This window comes from Ovis canadensis, chromosome 3, assembly GCF_042477335.2.
Source record: "Ovis canadensis isolate MfBH-ARS-UI-01 breed Bighorn chromosome 3, ARS-UI_OviCan_v2, whole genome shotgun sequence".
NCBI classification, from domain to species: Eukaryota; Metazoa; Chordata; class Mammalia; order Artiodactyla; family Bovidae; genus Ovis; species Ovis canadensis.
Window position 1 is genome coordinate 131,723,369 of NC_091247.1, and position 17,140 is coordinate 131,740,508.

Genomic DNA, 17,140 nt, shown 5'->3' on the forward strand with positions numbered 1-17,140 from the left:
AACAGACAAAACAGAGAAGATATACATGCAGTAAAGACAAGTATTGTTTTCTGAAAGCTTACTCTGGTCATTTATAAACTCACATGATGGAACATGTTCTTCTGTGTTCCTATGTAAAGTTAATTCTTACTGAGGGTTGAACGAAACTCTCTGAAAGTCATCGGTTCTTTTAGGACATGCAGAACAGGAAAAGGATTATTCACAAGAAAATAATAAGTAAACACAACACTAGAAATCATTAACACATATTCCAGAATACTGAGAATAACTGAAGAGAGACTTGAGGTGCAAGGGTGCTGAATAAAGATGAATTGGTGAGAGGTGTGTAGGACAGATAAAGAGAAAACAGAAACTGGAGAAAAATCAACTGGGGTGAAACGGAAGGGATGATGTGAACAATCATAAAAAATATCCCTGTGAACATCAGTAGGATTCAGTGATCAAGGGGTATAAAGTATGTTCTCCAAAAGAGATGGCAAGATGGTCTACTGAATGGGCCAGCCTAGCCATTCAAATACTGAAATTTCTATTTTGATTATTTTCAAGCTGAACAAATAACCATGTATCACTGCATACAATAACTAGTTAAGTGAATCTATGGTTGGTATTTTAAATAGCAGAAGCTGTAAAGACAGCTGATCCTTACCTACATCCCTGCCCAGAAGATAGGAGAATTGCTTTCTGAGTCAGATTTATCTGGCAAATCTGAACTCAAGAACAGAGAAAGGCTGAAATACTGTATTGACCACTTTCACCAACTTGGAGGCAGTGCTAAAATATAATCTTCGAAATAAAGCACTGCAGGGGGCTTTGCTCTTACTAGTTAAAAACATAATGCAGTACTTTACAAGAAGAAATTTACCGTCATATTTCAACAAAAACTTTTATGTAACTGGTGGATGTATCATAAGTATCACGATTTAGTGAGTGCACTAAAATTTTCTACGTGGATTTATTTAACATTATGAGTTTTTTCCCACCTATGAGAGACATTAAAACCAAGTTTTGAAAGAAAACAAACTTAAGACCCAAATCAGGCCAAATCAAGATTATAAAATATAATAATATACATTCAATCATGCCATCAATAAAGATGTCTTATGGCTACTAAATATAAAAATTTAAAGCTTTCACCTTTTAAATCTATTTTTGTATGTTTTAAAATGCTTACATTATATATAGCTTTAAATATATATAAAACATAAATGTATCATTTGGAGACATTTACTTAGATCTTTTCTTTATAGGGTAAATAACTAAAAAAGTTTAAAGACAGTGAAACTGAGGTTAAAGGAAAGGAACTGTGAGAGAATTATTTAATTTTCAGTTTTAAATCTCACATGCACATGTATTTTTAACTAAACTACTGAGCATTTCTAAAGAGAGCAGTTAGTGACATATTTCATTTCATATACAGTTCTACTTTATATCACACAAAGTTAGAATGATCTAGAAGTAGACAGTAGTAAAGTATTTCTAGAAATTGAATACTTTTCCTACTGATGACCGTTACAAACTTTTAAGGGAGCTGCAGGGAAAGATTATTCTCTAAAATCAAAGTTAGGAAAGGGCTGTAGTTTACCAGTTATATGTGGAAAATAGAAGAAAAAGTGATGATGTTTTCAGTAAAGTCCAAGTATAAATAAAGTAATAAATACCAATTTTACTAAAAGTGCTCCCTTGTAAATATATTTATCTGAGAGGTACTTACCATTTGAATTCAGCCTATGCTATCACAGGGCAAATACGCCATTCTCAAATCCCCTATGTGATTCTTGGGTCATACGTGAAGTGTATATATGAACAGCACAAAAAAAAAGTTCTCAAAGTATTGTTCAGGAACTCGAGGGGGATCCTCAAGGTCAAAACTGTTTTTACAATAATACTAAGATGCTGTTTGTCTCATATTTCATGAATGTAGAGTGAAACTTTCCAAAAACCACATGAGCTAAACACAGCACAATGACTGCAGACGCTGCTGAGAATCCAGTTATCTTCAATTAAGCCAGACATTAACTAGGCACAATGAAATTAAAAATACCACTACATTTTAAACTTCATTCATTAATTATAGTAAGTATAATTATATGCTAACAATATTTATTATTTTTAAATGCACTGATATTTTTAAATTTCTCGGTTTTAATTTAGAATATAGTAAATACCACTGCTGTAACTCACATGATCAAAACTTTTGGAGTTCTCAGTACTTTGAGAGTGTAAAAGGGTTCTGAGACCAAGGAGTCTGAGAACCACTAGTTGTACGGGCTGCAGATTTCTGGGTTATAGTGCTTATTTTCATACCAAACAGCACTAGTAAGAAATTCTGATAATCTGGATTTCTATGACTATAGATTTATAATTACTGGATTTCCTTTTAAGCAAGTCACCACTTCTTAAGTGTTAAATACGATGAAAAGATAAATGAAATACATATAAAAGCATATTTTTTAAAAGTGCAAACACTACATAACTTTTACCACGGAGCAAAAACATCTTTATATTGTTTATTAAGACCTTCTAATAGATCTTGAGTCTCTTTAAATGGCCCGAAGACACCAACAACTCTAGATTATCTTCTCAGTTGGATATAACACCAGTTATCTCCATAAGCAAATCTGAAAAAGGGCCTGTCACTACACTGTACAAATGAAGCAGGGTGAATTCCAAGATGTGTCCAGATTCTGTGAATAAAAAAACCCACTCCCACTGAAAACATTTTTCTTCAGTTTTCTTACAGTCCTGGGAAAAAAATGTCACAAGTAAAAAGTTTTTAATCATCTGTTAACTCACTTAAGGCTAGAATACCAATTCCAAATATTCTACAATGACAGCTGGGTAAACCCGGCAGTGAAGAAGTTAGCTGTATCACCTCCTTTTCCAGATAAAAAGACACACACACTTACACATCCTCACGCCCACCCACTTGTGCACACATGCACATACATGAGCACCATTAGTGACAACTAAAAAAAATTTTTTTTCATCTCAGAGGATATATATATCTCAAAATGGTACAGCAGTAATCTCTAAACAGTGGGAATTTTCAGTAAATATAATTTCCTTTGAAATGTCATTTTCCCTCTAAGTTTTCAACATTAAAGTATGTACCATTTATTCAACAAATAAAAGTTTAAAAAATAATCTGGCTCAATATTGCCCAGAATGTTGCCAAATCCTCTTTTATCTACATCAGAGATTTTCACCCCCAGGCACTTCTGCCCCCTTAAAGGATGCTGGCTATCTTTGGAGATGTTCTGACTTGCCTCAACTGGGCGATGGTACAATGAGCAGGTGACAATGATGTTCCAGTGCAAAACGTCAACAGTGCCACTCTGAGAAACCCTGACCTACACAGACTTCAGCCTCAGGCAAATGTCCTTATTCTGTGACCAGCTGTCTCCTCTCACTCTGCCCCCCGGCCCCCAAGAAGTTCTCTCTCACTTGAGCTCTAGGCATACCTTTGAAGAATTAATTTAAATGATTACCTAAGCCAAGTTAGCAAATACTTATTATAACTCTTCATAACTTGTAAGACAGAAGAATGAAGCTTTCACAAACAAAAATATTTTGGTGAATCATTCTCCTGACATATAAAATACCACTGGTTCACCCTATAGCTCCTTAAATATAGTGATCAAAACCAAGCTAGATCTCCTATCAGATATAGAAAGTACTGTCAGGAAAATCCATTTAAAATAATTTGCTCTAAAGAAAAAGAAGAAATTTAAAAAAGAAATGAAAGACATAGAAAGATAGGAGAAAAACAAAGTCATCTGCAGCTACAGGTTAAAGCCAAGTTTCCTTAAGCAGAATACTTTGTAGCGTAAACATTTCTAAGACGGTAAAGAAATTATCCAAATCATGCACGTAACAATAAAATATATACAATATTTAAAGTACTTGGAAAGTCATAGCCTGGGGAAAAGAATAAATTTCGCTTTTATAATGATTTTCCAAAAGGTTCTTTTAAAACACCCCAAATTAAAAACTAATTATTTCACAATAGTGTTCTAAAGAACTTAAAAGCCACCATGACACGTAACACTTTATATACATGCTTAGCTCCTTGTCAGACACAGAATATGCGTATGTGGGCAAGTTACTTAACCTCTGTGTCTCACTTGTAAAATGCAGATGACACTATCTATCTTACAGGACTCTTGGGAAAACTATCTGAGGTAATATATTTTGAGAACTATTAAAAAGCACTATTAGAATGATTTCTAGCATACAGCAAACTTAATAAATGCTGACCTGCTATTTTTATTACGTACTAAGTAAGCAAATGTGGAGAAGGAAATGGCAACCCACTCCAGTGTTCTTGCCTGGAGAATCCCAGGGATGGGGGAGCCTGGTGGGCTGCCATCTATGGGGTCGCACAGAGTCGGACACGACTGAAGCGACTTAGCAGCAAGTAAGGAAATGAGCTGAACTTCACACATAACAGTCTTTTCTCCCCTACCAATTTACTTACGTGCATTATCCCCTTCTGGAGGTTGATAAAAAGAAAGGCCCAATGATACTATGGCTGCAATTTCTAATATAATTAAAGTGACATCTTGTAATGCTTCCCATACTAGCTGAAGAAAGGTTTTTGGCTTTTTAGGAGGTATAAAATTCTTTCCAAATACTGCTTCTCTTCTTTCTATATCTGCAGGGTTTCCACTTAAACCTAGTAAAAAGAAAGAAATTTCAGTGAACGGTTTTACTACTTACAAATGAAAATATTTTATTCAAAACACATTCTCTACACTTTACAGATTCATTACATTTGGACACAATGCATATAAGACCTTGCCAAAATGGTTTCTTCTTGTGAGTTAGACTAACTGTACGCAATCTAAATCACCAAAAAAACATGTGCAGTGCTTGAAGAAAATATTTTAAATAGACAACACAAGGCTGAATTAAGAAACTGCACTTTTCCCAGCTGCTGCTTTTTGTTCATACTACCTATACCATCTATATAGGCTGTTAGAGAACCAGAAATGATATGTTTGATAGTTTTAGATTGGAATTAAACAGTTTCCTGATCTTTCCTTGTACTTTTCTTCCAAAAGTAGGGAAGTATATAAACATGTTTATTCGATTTACTTATGGCATCTTAATTAACAAGCGCAATTTTCTTTTTACTTTCATTCTGCTGAACAATGAAAAGTTCACCTATCATAAGCCTTACAACTTCTGAAAGTTCTAATTCAAGTGATAAAAGATTTTTAAATCACAAAAACTGGGAGACTTAGGTTGACCTTTCCTTCAAGCTTGACTTTTAGGATTTATTTTCAATTGGAGAAATAGGCAGTGCTATTGACTGACTGTCACTGTTAAGGAAAAGATACATTTTGTGGGAAATACTATTTACTGCCTAGAGCATGAAATTAGAAAGCTATGAAAGTTAAAGAGAGAGCTGCATGATCAAATTTGCCTTTTCTTCACCTACCAAGTTAGTCCTCCTCTAATTTAATCCTGATGATCCTGTCAAGCCTAGATACATCCCAATTAGCTACTGCAAAGGATGCCCACGCTTACATGATTATGGAGGCAGGGAAACAGAAGCAGCAGCGACGAAGGACATTTTCCCCAAGTTTAAGAACAATGAAGAAGGGGACAGACATACCGGGGTGACAGGACTTTTATCATTATATATTTAAATCTAGAATGAAGTAGCCTCAACTCTTTGTTTTTTGGCAAGAACTCATTCTAGGAGAACAGCCAGGGAAGAATTCAGGAGAGCAGCAGATCACTGGAAAGCTCTCGGCTCGCTTTAGCTACGATTCTGGATGTGAGGCAGGCAGAGAGTAAAGAGAGAACAAAGCAAGCTCACTGTCAGAATCAACAATGAGAAATGTATATACAGGGCTTTAAAGATTTACTTTGGTTTATCATTATTTATTTACTTGTTAAAGATACCAAAAAGCTTCCAAAGAAGGTTGCCACTAGCAACTATAACAAAGTCAGGTCCACACTGGGCGGTGTGGAAAGCACCTCAGATTTCTGACGACAGAAGTCATCCACTGAAACCTTCCACGGGGCTCGAGGCTCTGAGTCAGAGTCAGCGGAAAGACAGACGGTGAAGGACTGCGCTGACAGTGTCTGGGGGAAAGGTAGCGGGAGAGAGGAAGCTTGCAAAGTATGACTCGGATTTCACAAGCTATTCCTTCAGGTGAGAGCAATCCTTTCACCAATCCTGGCTGCAGAGAGTTAACAGCCATCCACGGTTTAATTGGGGGTTTAAACTCCGGGAGCTGGTGATGGACAGGGAGGCCTGGCGTGCTTCGATTCACGGGGTCGCTAAGAGTCGGACAGGACTGAGCAACTGAACTGAACTGAACTGAAGGGAATCAATGCAGTGAGGTTTTCTACCAAACGAAATGTATTTGTTTTAAAGAACTATGCTTTGAGATGTCCTGAAATTATGTGCCTAATGCTTTTCAAATTAAGCAGTCTTTCTTTTATGAAGCAATGATTATTATATACTGGGTAGGTTTGTTCTGTCTTATATTTTAATGCCATTACAGCAAAAATAAAAGGTTCTTGTTCCTTCCCTGTGTTAGTCTCCACTTTTTTTCTAAGAAATATGTTTGAAGATATTAGTTCCATCAGTTTAACTTACCCTGAACAGTCAACCATCAATCACATACAACACCTCAGTTTTAAATATCACCACTGTAACTATAAAAATCATTGATTAAGGCCTAACTTATGATGTTGGTTGTAACAGGGGCCAATATTTTATGTTAATGCTGAAAAGAACAGCCACAGAGCTAAAGATGGCTTTAAAATGTTATCTTGGAGGGAATACAGGAAGTAAAAAAGCAACTGATCCAAAGATTAGCATAATTCTTCTATGCTCCCCCCACATATACAAGCACACACCTAGAACACTGAACCGCCAAAGCTATCTGGTTTAGGAATTAGAAGACCTAGGTTCCAGTGAACCTACTGAAATCTTGGGCAAGTCACTTACTCCTTTGGGGCTGGGGCTGGGGGGATGGGCAGAACTAATAGTTATTGGTAAAACCTAGACTGTTTGGGAGGACCCAAGAAGGTACCAAGTATATAAATCATAAACTACAGGGCAACAGTTAATTAAGTAAGGAGGAAGACAAGTTACAAATTGAACACTATAGGTTCTAACTCTATTTTGGGGACAACGGATTCCTATTAAGTTAAAATAACAAACTTACGGAACCCAGTTAAGAGTTTTGCAGCAACAGTCTGTCCCCCTCTCTGATATTTACTGAATATTTACTACGCCCAGGTACTGTCTGTTGTGCTTTGCTGAGAAGTCAGGGTGAACAAAAAGCTCTTACATTCAGCACGCTTATACTGCACTGGAGGGAGAGAGGGAGAGTTAAAATAATAGAGAGAGGACTGGCATTTATTCTAAGTGCAATGGACACCACTAGGAGGCATCACAGGAGGGTAGTGGTAACTAATCTCATTTAAATTGGCTGAAGGACAAACTGGAGTGGAGGAGAAGACCAGCCGGGAGAGCACTGGTCTCCACGGTACAAAATGAGAGGTGGTGGTGGGTGGCTCCGGGTTTCCAAACCGGAGGCAGAGCCCCTGAATCTTCCAGGCATCTTGTACGGAAATCAGATAGAACTTGCTGAAGGACTGGATGAGGATGACAGGAAAAAAAAAAAAACAAAACAGAAGGATAAAGCACAATACCTAGATTCTTTTCTGCCCGTGCACCTAAATGGATGGAAGATAGAGACATTTATCAAGATACGGCAGGCTTTGGGAACAGCAGAACTGGGTAGAAAAAGGGAGGCAGGAGTTCATGGTTCTGCTTTACACGGTTAAACATGATATGCCTATTAAACAAACAGGTGGAAATGTCTGGTAGATGGCTGGTTATCCATTCAGAACTCAGGGAGAGATCTGAGCCAGAGAATCTCACTATACAGATCATTCTGGACCCATGGGCCTCACGGCAGCCCCTGGAGAGCTAGAGTCCACTGACAAGAAGGAAGCCAGACTGAGGTGGGAGCCTTGGAGCACTCCAACATTTGATGGTCAGAGAGGGTTCTCAAAACACCAAAGGCAACTGCGAAGAAATGGGGACACACACACACACACACAGACACACGCTCATGGAGTACCACAGAAAGCCAGTTTTTAAAAAGGATGATGTGGCCGATCATATCAAATGGTGTTGCGAAGGTGTAATAAAATGAAGACAGACTGGACAACTGGCCTTCACTAGATGGGGGCTGATGACTGATAAGGAACCTCCAAGAGGCGGCATGGAGGCTAGTCTGGGAATGAGTTAAGTGGAAACAGTGAGCACAGGTAACTGCCAGGCATGTGATGCAATGACAAGAAATAGAGCAGTCAAGGAAACAGAGTAAAGGGGAAAAAAAAGGCAACCCACCTCTGCAGTCTTGCCTGGAAAATCCCACCGGCAGAGGAGCCTGGCGGGCTGCAGTTCATGGCGTCGCGGAGAGCTGGACACGACTGAACACACATGCACACAGAGGTGGACCACCACGCTGCTGCCCTCAGTGCCACATTTTACCTTAATGCTTTACTGCTTTATCTTGCTCTTTACTACAAAATGGATAAATAAAATCATTCTGCTTTTTTAAAGATGAGTGACAGATATAACCTGTGCGCCGAAGAATTGATGCTTTTGAACTGTGGTGTTGGAGAAGACTCTTGAGAGTCCCTTGGACTGCAAGGAGATCCAACCAGTCCATTCTGAAGGAGATTGGTCCCGGGTGTTCTTTGGAAGGACTGATGTTAAAGCTGAAACTCCAGTACTTTGGCCGCCTCATGCGAAAAGTTGACTCATTGGAAAAGACTCTGATGCTGGGAGGGATTGGGGGCAGGAGGAGAAGGGGACGACAGAGGATGAGATGGCTGGATGGCATCACCGACTCGATGGACGTGAGTCTGAGTGAACTCCGGGAGTTGGTGATGGGACAGGGAGGCCTGGCATGCTGCGATTCATGGGGTCTCAGTGTCGGACACGACTGAGCAACTGAACTGAACTGACGGATATTAAGGCAAGCTATTTAGCAATGGAAATGACCAACCACACTGGTGACACAGACTAGTTAATCTAGAGCAAACCTCTGAAGAAGCCAGGGTTGGGAATGGAACCCAGGGCATGGGTGTCAGGCTGCTACACGTATAGGAAGACGTTTCCACTGTGAGGAGGGAGAAAAGCAAACTGTGTAGGGAAGAGAAAGGTAAGCCCTGTTGAAATTGGTAATGAGACTACACGGTCCTAGCTTTAAAAATAGATGATATGGTATCAAATCATTTAGAAAAAATAACAGACAGATAGAATGAGAACTCTTCTGACTAGACCTATTGGCTCCACAGATTGTAGTGGAGCAGCGATGAGGCCAAGGCATTGATCTTTCAATGGCCCAGTTAGCTTCACAAAGAGGAAACAGATTTGAAAACAGATTAAAAACCTATCAAAAGTAGCCTCAGAATTTATGCTTTCGGGGTCTGGATCCACCATTCTATGAATAGATAATGGCTCAAGAATACTGTCTGTATATCTGAAAGAGACATATTATGGGAAAAAATGCAAACGCTATCAAGATACTGATGTTTTACCAGAAAATGTAGCATTCCAACTGCTGAGGCTAATAAAACCATGTCTCAATTTAGAAAATGAAGAGGAAAAAGCACTGAAATGGAGAAAGCAGATGGATTTAACCGAGAGTCATGGCTAATACATAGCACATCCTAATCTCAAATTTTCTGCTTGAGATGATGTCAGCATTTCTGAGTATGTTCTGTATGTGGAACAGCGATGCCTTTTTTTAGTGAGGGTCACAGGAAAACATAGCTTCCCAAGTGGCACAGAGGTCAAGAATCCGCCTGCCAATGCAAGAGACACGGGTTTGAGCCCTGAGTTGGGAAGATCCCCTAGAGGAGGAAACGGCAACCCACTCTGGTATTCTTGCCTGGGAAATCCCATGGACATAGAAGCCTGGTGGGCTACAGTTCACAGCGTTGCAAAGAGTTGGGCACAACTTAGTGACTCAACAGCAGCAACACAGGAAAAGATGCAGACCAACAAAGTATGTGCAGATCTGTGCCAATTCTTTTTGAAAAACAGATCAATACTCTCATCATATTCTCAATTTCAAAAAAGGAGGAGACTCCCCTCAAATTTAAGTGAATCACTATCTGAAGTCAAACTCAGGCTTTGTTCCTAAACGCCAACCGCAGGCCAGATAAGGAGAGGCAAAAACATACAAAGGGAAATGAGTCAGACGGGATGCCTTTCTCCGGCACTTGCCTTCAAGGAACTCCTAGTTTGGTGGGGCAGACCGACAAGCAATCAGTTAATCACAACCCAGAGCGTTAAGCAGTAATGATGGGGGTGGTGAGGATGTTACCGGAAGCCAGCAAAAGGAACTGGAATCCAAATTTAGGGAGTTGGGGTGGATAAGGGAAATATAAGATACCAAACCTGAGATCTCAGGAATGATTAAGAGACAGTCACAGGAAGGGTGAGGTAGCATGTTTAAGGTGAAGAGATCACAAGACCGGGAATAAGAATGAGCTTGGCACAACAGTATTTCAGAAAACTGAAAAGTTTGCTATGCCTCAAACACTGAGGAGACAAGAGATGAGATGAAGTAAGCAGGAGCCAGACCCCAAAGACATCTGTTAACCTAAGTGAGAAGTCTGAACTTCATTCTAAGAGCAAGTGTAACACCTCCACCAGCTTTCAGCAGGAAAGTGACAGGCAGTGCGAAGGGAGACAGGAAAAAACACCCGTTAGTATGCTGTTACCTGAATTATGCAAGAGAAAGACAGCAGCCTCAACCAGGGTGGTGGGGAGCTAGAGAAGCAGACGCCTTGAGTTAAGAGGCAGGAGTCACGGAATTTCCATGTCTTGTCGACCCAGTGAGTAAGAACAGGCGAAAGACTCCTATCAAAGTTGAGTCTACCTAGCAAGGTGGGTGACAGTTTCATCAGAGAGGGGGGGAGTGGGGGAGTATCCCTTCCGAAGGGAAAGTTTGGAGAGGCTGGGGAAATGAAGATGTCTACTAGCAACTGAGCTTTTGGCCCCAAAGCCTGCGAGAAAAGCCTGGACCGGTGCCACGGATGTCGGAGTCAGATGGGAAGTCTTAGAAGCGGAGAGCATCACCCAGGGAGAAGGCAGAGATGAAGAGGCAAGTGCCCCGTGATCGGAAACCCAAGGCCTGCCGACATGGAAAGGAAAGCACAGGAGGCGGATGAAACCGGTCAGACAGGAAAAAGCAAACCTTGAGAGCATAGTGTTATGAAAGCAGAAGAGAAGGCTCTGAGAAGGAAATATTATATTCAAAAAACTGAACCTGGAAAAACGAACAACGCGATGCCGCTTCAGACTCTATCGAGTACAACCTTACAAAATAATATATATGCTACAAGATTTGAGGAGGAGTCAGCATTGCAATTATCTTCAACAAACTCATAAGCAATGAAAACTGGTAACCAGAGCAAGTATTAAATGTATAATTCTCTATATTTTAAAATTGGGGTACGCTAATTATCATAGCAGGAGTAAATTTCTAGGACTAGGTCACACAGCATCATCAACAGAACACCCTCACTGGTAACTGTATACAAGTATTAGAACATACGCGGCTGGCATATCACCACCACGCAAATCCTTGTTGAGTGCCTACAATGGCTGTGCTGACTGGCATCACCAAACACGTATATCAGGGAATCACTGCGCTCCTGCAGCAGCCTCTAAGTCAATAAGGATTTATCCTGGGCAAAGGCTGGCTTCTTTAGGGAGCTAAAATACATTTCCATGTGTGAATGCCCGTTTTGTTATATTACATCATGAAGACATGGTCAAAGCACAACGTGACCAACAGCCTCATCGCCAGCAAGTGCAAACAGAAGCTGCCATCTGAAACACGACGGAGACACCAGTCAGCCAGGGACAACTGCAGTTGGCTACCCTGCTTCTTACCTTGCCTACTTTCGTTTCTCTCTACCACTGTTTCCTCATTTCCTTTTTTCTCCCCCTCTGTTCTCTTCTAATTTTAGCAACTCCCACCTTAGGAAGCCTGGTGTCTCTTTCTGCTTTCCTATCCTTTATAAATCCACAGAGCCATGCCTCTTACAGAAGACCATTCAGTAACTGTCTGATTTTTATCCTTTGCTTAATACAGTGCTACGAATACAAAATGATACCAAGGGCTGAGATCTGCACTCTGTAAATCTTACTACTAGAGTCTATTCTACCATCCAATAAAAAATATCCTATAGATAACACAAGGAACACATTAAAATGGAAAAGATAGCAAAAGCTAGTGTAAAAATAAAAAGATCGCGAGAGAAGGTTTAGAACAGGAAATGAGAAAGTTACTGTAAGGAAACAGTAATGATACAGAAGAACAAAACTGCAATGACAACTATACAGTGAGGTTACTTTGTTACAAGGTTGTTTTGGCATAAAAGTTCTTTCTGGGAGTCTGGGGAGACTGTAAGCTGGGTGCTTGGTAACAGATAAAACTAAAAATATGAATAACTCACATTTCCAGTTTACCCTGAAATTCATAGTTCTAATTCTTTTAAGAGTGAAGATGATCAATCAGAACCACTAGTCCATGAGGTTGCACAGAGTCGGACACAACTGAGCGACAGAACTGAACTGAGGAAGTTTTTAATACGAAAATCACATCTGGCTTCAAACACTTCCTATTGATCAGTACATGAACAGTAAGGTTCAAACTCAGTCAAGTACCAGGCTGCTAGAAAACAAGCAGTGAGTTAGCAGGCCAAATGAGAAGGCACAGAAACACAACTTCCTTAGCAGGGCATATTTTAAACACTGACTGATAAACCCCCACTTTTTTTTTCATTATGTAATTCTTGTCATTAAAAAAAAAAAAAAAAACTGTTGTGAAGAGAGAACACAGATACTCCATTCTCAGTATCTCAACTCTTATGCACGCTGAATGAGGTGAGCTTTTACAACAGGCAGTACACGATAGCAGTTAAAAGCATGTTCTCTGCAGCTAGAATGTCTAAGTTTGAGTCCTTCCTCTGGGCTTATAGGCTGTAAGACTTCAGCAAAGCTGCTTAACCTTTCTGTGCTGTGGGTTCTTGGGCTGTAGGTTGGATGGAGTCATTGTGAGGATAAGTTAATATTTCTTAGTGCGAACTACCAAGCTGGCACAAAAACCACTGTGTTGTTCTCAACATCTTCAACTGTTCCTCCAGACTTTAGAGCAATCTGAGATCTACACCCCTAATATTTTTTATTTTTCTTCTCTAGTTTTCTCTTAGGCATATGTCACTAACATAACACACATCTCATTTTTTTTTTCTTCCCACATCTCATTTATTTGTCCTGTGAACTTGTCTCCCCGGGTGGAAAAATAAGGCACTCAGTTTTGTTTTATTCATTGATGTACGCCCAGAGGGCTTCCCAGGTAGTGCCAGTGGTAAAGAACCATACAGGTTTGATCCCTGAGTTGGGAAGATCTCCTGGAGAAGGAAACAGCAACCCACTCCAGTATTCTTGCCTGGAGAATCCCATGGACAGAGGAGGCTGGCCAGCTACAGTCCACAGTGTCACAAAGAGTTTGACAAGACTGAAGCGACTTAGCATGCAAGCATATGCCCAGAGCCTAGAAAAGTGACAATCAGACAGAAGATACCCAATAAACACAATCAAACCCCGGTCTCCCGCATTGTAGGCAGACGCTTTACCCTCTGAGCCACCAGGGAAGCCTGATCACATATTCTTACCTTGTATTAACATCTCTGAAATTGAAATGTAATTTAATTATACACTTACAACTCCCAACACTAATTCCTTTTTTAGGGATTATATAAAATATACGACAATGACCTAGATCTGATGAAAGGCTGTATGTATCAATGAAGAAATTAATGAATGAAACAGCTAAACGGACACATAAACATCAGTCTTACCTAAACAAAATTCCTGTATGCTGAAGAATCCTATTTCTATCTCACTTTCCATGATCATAAGCAGATCATACTAACAAAAGGCTACTTATTGTCTAGATCATTTTTCTCGGGCATAAAACCTCCCCAGTGATGAGTCACTTGTTATCATTTGCCTAGTTGATCAGTGACAAAATATTCATTAGCTTTCTGAGTGAATTATTTCTAAATTAAACTAGAACTATTCCTTTGGAAATGACATTCTTGTGAAAGCTGTTTTTGTTTATATTTATTCTTATAAGGAGTGCAAGTACAAATATAATGCTTATAAAATTCTTTAAAAGAATACTTCACAATGACAAGCTATATATAAAGAGTAGGAGACAAAAGTCTGTACAAATTTTGACAAAAATTAAATTCACTATACTAGGAGAAAGGTGAGCAAGAGTGTTCTAGTAAATGAGGGGGAAACGGCATTCACTCATCTAATAGCACAAAACAGCAATAAAACATACACAGTTTTGAGTGTTGAATATTTCTACAGACTGTCCACAACTTCCACGACGTCATAAAAGAGGTACATAATCATTCCCTTCCCCTAAATTTAGAAACTAATGTATTAGGTGTAACTTTTCAGTTAATTTAAGAAACTTCAGTAATTAAACCAAAATCAACGGAAGGAGCACTGTCTGAAATAAGAGAAGAAAAGAAATTGCAGTGCAAACTAAACAGAAACTAAGTCCATTAAAAATAACACACCACGGAGGGATTTTTAGTTATGAGAAGACAAAAGTTCTGAGTAACTAATAGTAGGGAAACACAGAGCTATGGTTGGGGAAAGCGCAGTTAAGGGCAGGTTTCAAAGTAAAGTTCAGTATCACTTTCAGTTATACTGAGGGTTTTTAAAAAATGTTAATGCTTTTGATCAATTTGGTGATGCCGAAACATCCAATGATTAGGTTTTAGATTAAATGTAGTTAAGCACAGATGGTTAAATTACTGAATCAACCAACTGAAAATAGTGCAAGCAATGAACAAATCTCTAAAGCCATATGAAGCTAGCTGAAACTTTAAAGTAAGACTTGCATAATGAACAAGCTACAATTTTGTCATATTACATTGCTTCAAGCCCATGTGTCTGTTCTCGATTCCCTGAAGCAGCTCTTAAAATGGTGCAGCATATTTAAGGTGCAACTGAGAAGTCCATGTCTCCAGTGGTTCTGACTTGAGGAAAAGATCCAGACCATCTGGAAGACTTTACAGAAAAAAGAACATACTCCAAGTGACCTGAGGAAGCCCTTTAAGGAAATGGGAATGTTGACATCAGCTTCCTCAGAAAAATTAAAGTAACTACCCATCATTAAAACAATGAGCAATTCACACAGAATTATATAAGGGTTTCAAAGAATCTTTTGGTATGATTTAAAATTCTTTGACGATTTTGGAAATGACTTTTTGCTATTACCTCAAAATTTATCACAAGTAGTGGCACGGCATAAGATGCTTCCGGAAAAATGATTTCTCTAGAACTGGCTTTAGACAGATACTCCTTTCTACATAAAGATATAAAGGATATATACTAATATCCTTTAAACTTTTAACAGTACTAACCACCTATTCTTACTAAAATAAACTGTAACCACCAAACACTCACCTTCATGTATTTGCCTGCCGCTTCCTTTGCAGTGTGTAGAAATGCCTCCCTGAAAATCCCTAACCTTAATTTCACGTTTAACATGATCAGTGTATAAAAAAAAGGTCATCCTTTGAAAACCCTTCAAAGATCATAATGTAATGAAGTTATAACGAATTCTGCTGCTTCTCAAAAAGAAATTTACTACAAATCAAGGATTATAAAACCGAAGACTTCTTTGAACACGGAAATTGAATATAATTCTAAGACTGAAAACTATTTTTAATCAAAGGAAATGTCTGCTAAATAAAAAATTGCCATCTAATCTACTCCATTTGCTCTGGTACCTTCTGAACAAATTGCTAAAGTTTTAGGGTTTTTTTTTTTTTAACAACAAAAAACAACTCAGTCAGCTACAGGCAGTGAAAACTATTTTAAGCTGCCTGGCAAAATGAAGGATAGTGAGCAGGGTTTATTTCTACAGAATCTCCTGGGAACTACCAAGCCTGGTTCCACCCTCCAAAGCTCAAGTGGAAAGACAACCATGCTCTTTAATAAACAAGCAGCAACATGTGTGACAGTACAAAATCCTTCCTCCCACCAACTTAAAATAAATCACTGTGCAATACTATTTTTTGATCTAAAGTTACTTTACACCAATCTGATTGCTGCTGCTGCTGCTGCTGCTAAGTTGCTTCAGTCGTGTCCGACTCTGTGTGACTCCACAGACGGCAGCCCACCAGGCTCCCCTGTCCCTGGGATTCTCCAGGCAAGAACACTGGAGTGGGTTGCCATTTCCTTCTCCAATGCGTGAAAGTGAAAAGTGAAAGTGAAGTCGCTCAGTCGTGTCCGACTCTTTGAGACCCCATGGACTGCAGCCCATCAGGTTCCTCTGTCCCTGGGATTCTCCAGGCAAGAGTACTGGAGTGGGGTGCCATTGCCTTCTCCGAATCTGATAGCTAAACCACCTTAAATGTTAAAAAAGTATGGCATCATCAAACAACAGCTAAGACAATTTGAGCATGCTTCTTTATGAGCCAATCACAGGACTCACTGAACAAAGTACTAAAGAGGGATGTAACACAGCTCACCTTCATTGGGAGATGTTTTTAACCTGGCGCAGATTCCAGAGACGTCTCCATAGCTTTCCTGTATTTTCCGTAATGCGTCTGTGGACCTGAGCTCCATGAGGGCCCGCAGCTCTGCGAGTGTAATTCCAAAGTCTCCATCGTGATTAGCTTCCTTCAAAGAGTTTTTTACTCCACCATATGCAACTGAGTTGTTTGCCATGTCGCCCATTACAGGTATAATTTATTAGGAGGAAAATGTTTCCCAAAAGACTCTATAATTTTCACTTGATATATTTCCAAGATGAAAATCTCTTAAATAGGAAAATCTTTCTTAAACCAAACATTCATCATATGACTTTGTAAAGGAGCATCAGCAGCATTTCCCAGGGAAGTATCTTGACCTTTGGCCCATGACTAGTTTCTTCCTATCAGTCATGAGAGGTACATATCTGTAAGAAGAAAATATTTAAAGTGAGTAAAATCCATCTGAGAGTGTTATGCATATAAGCATACTTTGTCATCAGATACCTTATCA

At 39.3% G+C, this 17,140-nt stretch overlaps 1 protein-coding gene across 4 annotated transcripts in view; it reads right to left on the reverse strand.

Moving 5' to 3' along the window:
* Positions 1–17,140, reverse strand: part of ATP2B1 (ATPase plasma membrane Ca2+ transporting 1) — a 134,644-nt gene that overhangs the window by 56,310 nt on the left and 61,194 nt on the right. For all 4 annotated transcript variants that reach the window (XM_069584176.1, XM_069584174.1, XM_069584175.1 and 1 more), the window contains exons 2-3: positions 16,627–17,054; positions 4,478–4,675 (exon numbers count right to left, since the gene is read on the reverse strand). In XM_069584176.1, the coding sequence (XP_069440277.1) occupies positions 4,478–4,675; positions 16,627–16,834 (406 nt within the window). In that variant the 5' untranslated portion in view covers positions 16,835–17,054. The remainder of the gene's footprint in view (positions 1–4,477; positions 4,676–16,626; positions 17,055–17,140) is intronic.